The sequence below is a fragment of the Nymphaea colorata genome, chromosome 9 (genome assembly GCF_008831285.2).
Source record: "Nymphaea colorata isolate Beijing-Zhang1983 chromosome 9, ASM883128v2, whole genome shotgun sequence".
NCBI lineage: Eukaryota > Viridiplantae > Streptophyta > Magnoliopsida > Nymphaeales > Nymphaeaceae > Nymphaea > Nymphaea colorata.
Genome location: NC_045146.1, coordinates 1,080,577 through 1,088,898, shown reverse-complemented (window position 1 = coordinate 1,088,898; position 8,322 = coordinate 1,080,577). Strand labels below are relative to the sequence as shown.

General features: G+C 41.0%; 2 protein-coding genes across 2 annotated transcripts; one reads left to right on the top strand and one right to left on the bottom strand.

The window, feature by feature from the left end:
- Positions 1-1,251: 1,251 nt before the first annotated feature.
- On the bottom strand, positions 1,252-4,045 carry LOC116260484 (G-type lectin S-receptor-like serine/threonine-protein kinase LECRK3). Its single transcript, XM_031638866.2, has one exon. The coding sequence runs from the start codon at positions 3,832-3,834 to the stop codon at positions 1,450-1,452; it is 2,385 nt and encodes a 794-aa protein (XP_031494726.1). The 5' UTR covers positions 3,835-4,045; the 3' UTR covers positions 1,252-1,449.
- Positions 4,046-5,238: 1,193 nt separating this feature from the next.
- LOC116260485 (G-type lectin S-receptor-like serine/threonine-protein kinase LECRK3) lies at positions 5,239-8,041 on the top strand. The gene has a single exon (XM_031638867.2). It carries the CDS (start codon positions 5,319-5,321, stop codon positions 7,698-7,700), a length of 2,382 nt encoding a protein of 793 aa, XP_031494727.1. The 5' UTR covers positions 5,239-5,318; the 3' UTR covers positions 7,701-8,041.
- The last annotated feature ends 281 nt before the right edge of the window (positions 8,042-8,322 follow it).

Sequence of the window (8,322 nt, the reverse complement as noted above, 5' to 3'; positions counted from 1 at the left end):
GTCATTGTTATTATATCGGATATGATTTTAACACTTTCGAGGTAGCATCTTTTGATTTGATCGTTGCAAAAACAGTCGTGTATATTTATTTGCATCCACATGGATGACAAAAGTGTTGTCATATGTCGACCAATGAGATTAGGTAATTCGTGTTGTCTTCTCCACAAGTAAATGGTGGCTGCAAATTTGTAAAACACTTGAGGAATCGGCTGACTTGAATTGAGTCGATGACATATACAAAATTTATTTATAATTGACTGACATATGGGCGTCATGTGCCATACACTATTCATTTTTATTATTTTTAAATATGTAATTAATTTAAATTATCTAAATTATTTTTTATCATGTATAATATTTTTTTCCAGATTCACAATCGGTTCCACTGCAGCTAATTGAAGTAAGTGTCTTTATTTCCACTCCACTTGGCCCCGTACCTGTATCTCCATACTGATACCGATACCAATGCCCGAATTATACCCATACTCATATTACTTAGCTTGGAAGCTGTTTGGTTCTTGGGCTCCTTCTATAGGCCCTAGGCTGTCAAACAAATAATTTGCCTCCTTTTATTTATATATATATATATATATATTAATGTGTGTGTGTGTTAGTTCAAAATTACCCAAAGATATCAAAATAAAAGCAGCATTTCAATGAACAAACTATATAAATAAAAAAATTATATGTTAATAAATAATAATTCTAAAAAAGGTAAAATTAAGTAGTTTAGATGAGCTTTAACCTAAAAAGTACCAAGTGTATCCAATTACTCACTTTAGGTACATGTATGGTGACACTAGTATATGGAACTTAAAGAAATACTCATGTGACTTAGCTTCCAAGGCATCGACTGGGTCTAACTAGTTGAGAGAGAATTTGGAACTCAATGGTGGTGTAAAGGGAGGAAGGTCCCAATATGGAAATGGAGGAAGTCAAAGTCAAGCAGTTATCTCTAAGCAACAGGGTGTTGGTAGGTCACCTACCAAGTATTAGATTCCAGTACTTGGTTACTCTTAGTTGTTTATAGTTATTTTCATTGAAGTGCAGTTTCATTTTTCCAATTCAATAGCCCAACTCAATCTTTTAGCTTACGTTATTTCAACGGAGGTGATAGCAGAATGAGCGAAGATTTGGAAAGCTTACAGCGAAGAATGACTTCTGGAAAATGGCTAATAAGGCAGAATGATTCTGGAAACACAAATGACTAAAAACTAGTCATCATTGTTTTGGACAGCCAGCAATCAGTTGTATTGCTCAAACATGAAAACATTTTATTGCCTGGGGTAGAAGTAGATCACTGAGCACCAAGCAACTCAAACAAGAAAAAACATTTTATTGTTACAGAACAAAACATTGATGTCAAATTGCAACTAGAGATTCAAGTAAAGCAAGTAGAAGACAATCAAACTTCTCCCAAATCGAGCATTGTGAAGCACAGAATGCTTCTTATCCCGTTGAGCTTATGAGAGAAGAAGGGTTGGGCGGGATAGCAACACCAACTGCACCTTCCAGCATCTGTGTCACCTTCTTCATTGTAGGCCTAAGCGATGGGTCTTCTTGAATGCACCAGAGTGCCACCATCACCATCTTTTTCACCTTCCTCATATCATTCTTGGCATCTTCATCGTGCTCCACCAACATCTCCAATTGATGTGCAACGAAGCAATCATAGGCCCAATCAGCTAGTACGACCGATGGTTCATCCTTCCTATTAAGTTCCACATTCTTCCTGCAACATATAATCTCTAGTAACATCAACCCGTAGCTATAAACATCAACCTTCACTGTGATGGCCATCTTCCTAAACCATTCGGGGGCTACATAACCTCTTGTGCCCCTTATGTCTGTTTTGGTCTTCGTTTGATCGTGTCTGAGAAGCTTGGCCAACCCAAAATCAGATATTTTGGGAACGAGATAACAGTCTACAAGTACATTTTCAGGCTTGATATCACAATGTATGATCGGAGTGATACATTCTTCATGGAGATACATGAGCCCTCTTGCTATACCAACTGCAATTTGGACTCTCAGGTTCCACTCTGGCCTAATGCTTCCAAGGAGGACGCTTGACAGAGATCCTTGTTCCATGTACTCGTACACTAATAATCTGTGAGAACCTTCATCACAGAACCCAATCAGTTGCACAAGGTTTTTGTGATGGGTTCTTCCAATCACGCTCACTTCTGTTTCGAATTCCTTGTCACCATCTTCCACCAACTTGTCGAACCGCTTCACAGCAATGGGCTTCTGACCATATGCCGAAGCCATCATGCCTCTGTAAACGGACCCAAAAGAGCCACTGCCCAACTTCTCCTTGAAACCCCGGGTGGCCTTCTCGAGTTCTTTGTAACTAAACCTCATCAATTTCATCTCGGGTTGCACAGAACATACTGGTTTTTCTTGTCTCTGCAGACTCCATCGCTTGAGGCATATTAGAACGACAGTTTCAATTATGAGCAAGAGAAAGAGACTTACTGAGATGACAAACAACACAACTCTCACAACACCAGATTGTGACCACTTTCTCATGCCATTGGATGTGATGCTGGGGCCACCTACTTCGAACAGGCTTGGCTGTAGAAGGGAGCCATTGTCTCTTGGTACCTTAACTATAACCTTACATCTGCTCGTCATGTTACCACTGCGCAATGGCATCCGTTTCTTGTAGCATTTTGAGTCCCAGTAGGTACCTACGATGGAGTAGCAATCAGCCAAAAGCCACTCTCTGCATTCGAACTCGTTACTTGGTTTAATGGCATAATGGGGACCAAAAAAGTTCATGTTATCAATCGTCTCAAGGCTGTAGTGCTCTGGATTGTAGCTTTTGCAGTCTGTGATCGGGATGTCCTGTTTGCAACCGAGAAGCTTGTTCGCTGCATCCACATAAGAAAAGCCTTTTGGGCACAAGCAATCGAAGCCTTCGTCTTGGGCAACGCAATAAGCGTTCAGGCCGCAGATGGCCGGTACCTCACAAGCATAATCTAGAGTTGCCCAGACGATGTTCCACTTGTCTGGCCAAGAATTGCTTGGTCTTTTGGGGTAACTGTAAAGTCGGAAGATCCCATCGTAGTCGATCTTTGCTCTAAAGTAGAAGTCCGTGCTTGGTTTGGGGATCACGCTTCCAGGAATGATCTCAACAGTCTTATTTAATTCCCACTGGAAGACGGAGATTTTCCCAGACTCGTCAAACACCAAATTTCCCTTCTGTCCCCAAGTGATAGATGATGCATACGTTGGTTCTCTCATGTCAGTATAGCTAACAAAGTTCCCATCATTTTGCATTACGATATAGTAACGACCAGTGGAGAGATTGGTTGGCGAGAATGAAGCATATAGATTTTTTTCCACAGCAAGTTTTTGAGTGGGAAGGATGGTATCGGTGGGAGAGTCGAAGCTTTGCCACTTGACTGCAAATTCAGGTGAGGTCTGAAGAACCAGGTTGCCTGTATCCAACATGGCGGCAGAGGTGATAACGCTGCCATCTGAACTTGCTCCAATGGTGGAAAATGGTACGCCTTTTGCATCATTTATGACAAGCACTCCATTGTTGTTTAGCACCACAGTGGAACCAGGTGGGGCTGGTTTGTCTCGGTTTGCCGTCCAAACTAGAGGCTTTTCGGGGATCTTTTCATAACGAATGCCGACGTACAGACTGCCATTGACCATCGAGAAGCCGAAGGAAAACTCACCAGAAGGGGAAACCCAGGCATTCGTGTTGTAAAGGGAAGATAAAGAAGAGCCTAGAGATATGTTTTGGTAGGCCTGTCCTTCCACTATTACATGTAATAGAGAGAAACAGCAGAGAAGGAAGACACTTGTAAGGAAAGCCATTGAAGCAGGAAAGAAAGATACCTATTAGAGGCAAGAAATGGAGGGATGCTCATTACAGCAAAAAGGACTCTCCCTCACTCTAGCTCTATCTCTGTCTCAAACAGTGGCGGATGGAAGAAACTGCAAAAAGTCTTCAAACTTCTTATTGTGGACGACTGATCCAATCATGTTTACCACAGAAAAGTCGAAAGAAAAAAGAGTAGCAGACCCTCATTTTAGATGAGTAAGGGCAATTAATTTGCTTGAGCGACTTGACCTAGAAATGGCTTGAGTTTTCTAAGAATAAATAGTGTCGGTGAGACATTTCAAGATGCCTTTATCAACTTCCTAATACAATTGAGTTCACCATATGCACGGCATTAGTATCGTGTTTCGTGTATACTTAGTCCTACTTTATACTTGTCTAAAAGTTGATTTATTACTAACATTTGCTAAACACTCCAAATTATTTCTCAAAGTACAGATTTTCAATAAAATCCATTTATGAATAAGAACATAAGCAATGTCCAGATGAAAAAAAATGAATTAGGTAAACAGAACAAGTAATGCTCCATTTTGAATCGATTTATACAAGCATCTTATTCTCTTTGCTCATCAGGTCCAAAGGAACTTTTAGTTTTGGTTGCCAAGTTCATCACATTTTTGCGTTTTAACGGATTTCATCCTTTTTGTAAATTTGATCAATTGGTAGCTCGCTGCAGTTTTATATAAGTAACTAAATGAGGATTGCCTCTTTTGTTAAAAATACTTGTCTTACCCTGTTTATCGTATTCATTTCCTTCATTTGGAAATAGTTTTTGTTATTTATCTGAAAGGATATTTTTGTTGAGATTTTTTTTACTTTGAGGACTAATTAATGGAAGTGTTTGGCGAAAGTAAAAATCTACTTTCAATAAGAAATAAGCATGAAGCAGGAACAACTGTGCGTCTCCATATATATATATGTGTGTGTTCGCGCCCCCCTCAATTGTATTATGAACATGACAAAGACCCGTAGAAAAATATGCCAATTGTATTATGAACACGACAAAGACCTGTAGAAAAATATGCCAATTGTATTATGAACACGATGAAGACCCGTAGAAAAATTGCCACTCTATTGAAAACGTCTTCCGAAATCATTTCTAGGGTCAAGTCATGAAGAAGCGTGGGAAGAATTGCAGTGTAAAAAAATATGCCAACTGTATTATCAACACGACAAAGACCTGTCAAAAAATATGTCAATTGTATTATGAACACGACGAAGACCCGTAGAAAAATTGCCACTCTATTGAAAACGTCTTCCGAAATCATTTCTAGGGTCAAGTCATGAAGAACCATAGGAAGAATTGCAGTTGGCCTACCGGACTGCTTTTCTTTAGAATTTTCAATGGGTGGTGCATTTAACCTACAGTTTCACTTTCTATAGCTGCTCCACTCTCATCCAAACCTCTTCTTGTAGGCATCAGGAAGAGACTGAGAATCCTTCCTCTCTTCTTGCTTCAATGGCTTTTCTTACCCTCCTCCTCTTCTACTGCTCATCTCTATTACATGTAACAGTGGAAGCAAAGGCCTACCAAAACATAACGCTAGGCTCTTCTTTATCTTCTCTTAACAACACGGCGGCCTGGATCTCCCCCTCTGGTGAGTTCTCCTTTGGCTTCTCAAGGGTTGGTGACAATCTCTACGTCGGTGTTCGTTATGAAAAGATCCCCGAAAAGACTCTAGTTTGGACAGCAAACCGAGACAAACCAGCCCCACCCGGTTCCACTGTGGTGCTAAACAACAATGGAGTGCTCGTCATAAATGACGCAAAAGGCGTATTATTTTCCACCATTGGAGCAAGTTCAGATGGCAGCGTTATCACCTCTGCCGCCATGTTGGATACAGGCAACCTGGTTCTTCAGAGCTCACTTGAATCTGCATTAATCAAGTGGCAAAGCTTCGACTTTCCCACCGATACCATCCTCCCCACTCAGACACTTGTTGCCAACAAAAGTCTCTATGCTCGATTCCTGCCAAACAATCTCTCTACTGGCCGGTTCTATGTCGCAATGCAAGATGATGGTAACTTTGTCGGCTACAATGAATTGTCGGAGCCAAGTTATGCTTCACAGACGTATGGACCAAAGGGGAAGTTGGTGTTCGATGCGACTGGAAAAATCTCCGTCTACCAGTGGGAAAAGAACAATATTGTTAACTTAAGTACTCCTGTGGACCGGATTCCCTCGCCAAGCGAGGATTTCTACTTTCGAGCAACTATAGATTACGATGGGATTTTCAAACTCTATAGTTACTCCAAGAGAAGAAACGATTCCACGTCGAACTCCTGGAACATCGTTTGGAGAATGCAACAATCCCCCTGCAACATCAAAGGCATCTGTGGGACGAATGGGTACTGTACTAAGACTACATCTGACAGTCTCTTCGACTGCCAATGTCCAGAGCGTTTCTCTTATGTAGATCCAGTGAACAAATTTTTCGGTTGCAAATTGGATTTCCCATTGCCAGATTGCAGGAGGTACAGAGCAGAGAACTATGTCCTGCGAACAATTGATAATACCAATTGGAGGGGTGGAGATTACGAGCAGCTAAATGTTGATGATGAGAGCAAATGCAAGCAATCATGCCTAGCTGATTGTTTATGCCTTGTGGCTATCTATGGGAACAAAAAATGCTACAAGAAGCAGATGCCTTTACGCGATAGCGAGCCGCGAGTGGATGACATGAAGGCTTTCGTTAAGGTGCCAAGTAACAACGGCTCCCTTCTTCCGTACCTGCCTAACACCACACCCAATGATATGGGCAAGCGGTCGGGATTTGAAAGGGTTGGTGGAGTAGTGCTTTTCGGAATCTCGGTAAGTCTCTTCCCCCTTGTCATGATTGAAACTATTATTCTAATATGGCTCAAGCTTTGGAGTCCAAAGAGACAAGAAAAGCCAGCAGGTTTTGTGGTGGCTGAGATGCAGGTCACAAGATTCAGTTACAAAGAACTCGAGAAGGCCACCGAGGCTTTCAAGGAGAAATTGGGCAGTGGTTCTTTTGGGGCTGTTTATAGAGGGATGTTGGTTTCTGCATTCAGACAAAAGCCCATTGCTGTGAAGCAATTAGACATGTTGGTGGAAGATGGTGACAAGGCATTTGAAACAGAAGTGACAGTAATTGGGAGAACACATCATAAAAACCTTGTGCAACTGCTTGGGTTCTGTGATGAGGGTTCTCACAGATTATTAGTGTATGAATACATGGAACAAGGATCTCTGTCAAGCTTTCTCTTTGGAAGCATTAGGCCAGAATGGAACTTGAGAATCCAAATTGCAGTTGGTATAGCTAGAGGGCTCATGTACCTCCATGAAGAATGTAGCACTCAAATCATACATTGTGATATTAAGCCTGGAAACGTACTTCTTCATGGTAATCTCATTCCCAAAATATCTGATTTTGGATTGGCCAAGCTTCTCAAACATGATCAAACAAGGACCAACACAGACATAAGGGGCACAAAAGGTTATATAGCCCCTGAATGGTTTAGGAAGATGGCAATCACAGTGAAAGTTGATGTTTATAGCTATGGAGTGATGTTGTTGGAGATCATATGTTGCAGGAAAAATGTGGAACTCAATATGAAGGAGGAACCATCGGCAATACTGGTTGATTGGGCCTATAATTGCTTCATTGAAGAACAATTGGAGATGTTGGTCGAGCACGATGAAGATGCCAAGAATGACATGAAGAAGGTGAGAAAGATGGTCATGGTAGCATTGTGGTGCATTCAAGAAGACCCATCGCTTAGGCCCACAATGAAGAAGGTCACACAAATGCTGGAAGGTGCAGTTGACGTTGCTATCCCGCCCAACCCTTCTTCGTTCATAAGCTCAATGGGATGAGACAGGGCCCAATGCTTCTGTGAAATGCTCAATTTGGAAGAAGCTGTTTATTTTTTGCTTTAGTTTAGGTTACATCACGTGTGCAAAATGCCAAGTTTGTTGGCTATATATCAATAGTGGTATTCTTTGAGATGGAAAAATATTATGTAGAATATAACTGAGTCATGGATCTTACCACGACGTAGTTCTATGCCAGAACTTCTACATAATTATGAGTTGAAGTGTTCTATGCTTATATCTTATGGTCCAACAGCTTGCCTTCTTCATGTTTAAAACGTGGTGATCATTGTGAGGCCGCGCCGATCACTGACTTGAATACTGGTCGGCCCTTCACATGCCACCAGAGTGTCTTCTCATGATATTTCCGTTCTTCTTTAGAGGTGGTTTTATCAATAAAAGGAGGTGCTTTCTGAGAAGGTCTTCATTTTTTTTTCTTTTTTTCTTGCATGAGTATTTTGGTCATTTGGGACTCGATGATTGATTGATTAATCAATGCTGAGGGCTCAAGCATTAGAGTTGTTCGGTTGTTTTATTCTCTAAAAATATAGACACTTGAGTTCTGCTTTTAAACTCTTGGAGACAAATTTGAGCCCCAATAAGCTCTATAGCTTTTTCTTTTTTT

Coding starts and splice junctions, on each gene's coding strand:
- LOC116260484 (XM_031638866.2), bottom strand. CDS start 3,834: ATGGCTTTCCTTACAAGTGTCTTCCTTCTCTGCTGTTTCTCTCTATTA.
- LOC116260485 (XM_031638867.2), top strand. CDS start 5,319: ATGGCTTTTCTTACCCTCCTCCTCTTCTACTGCTCATCTCTATTACAT.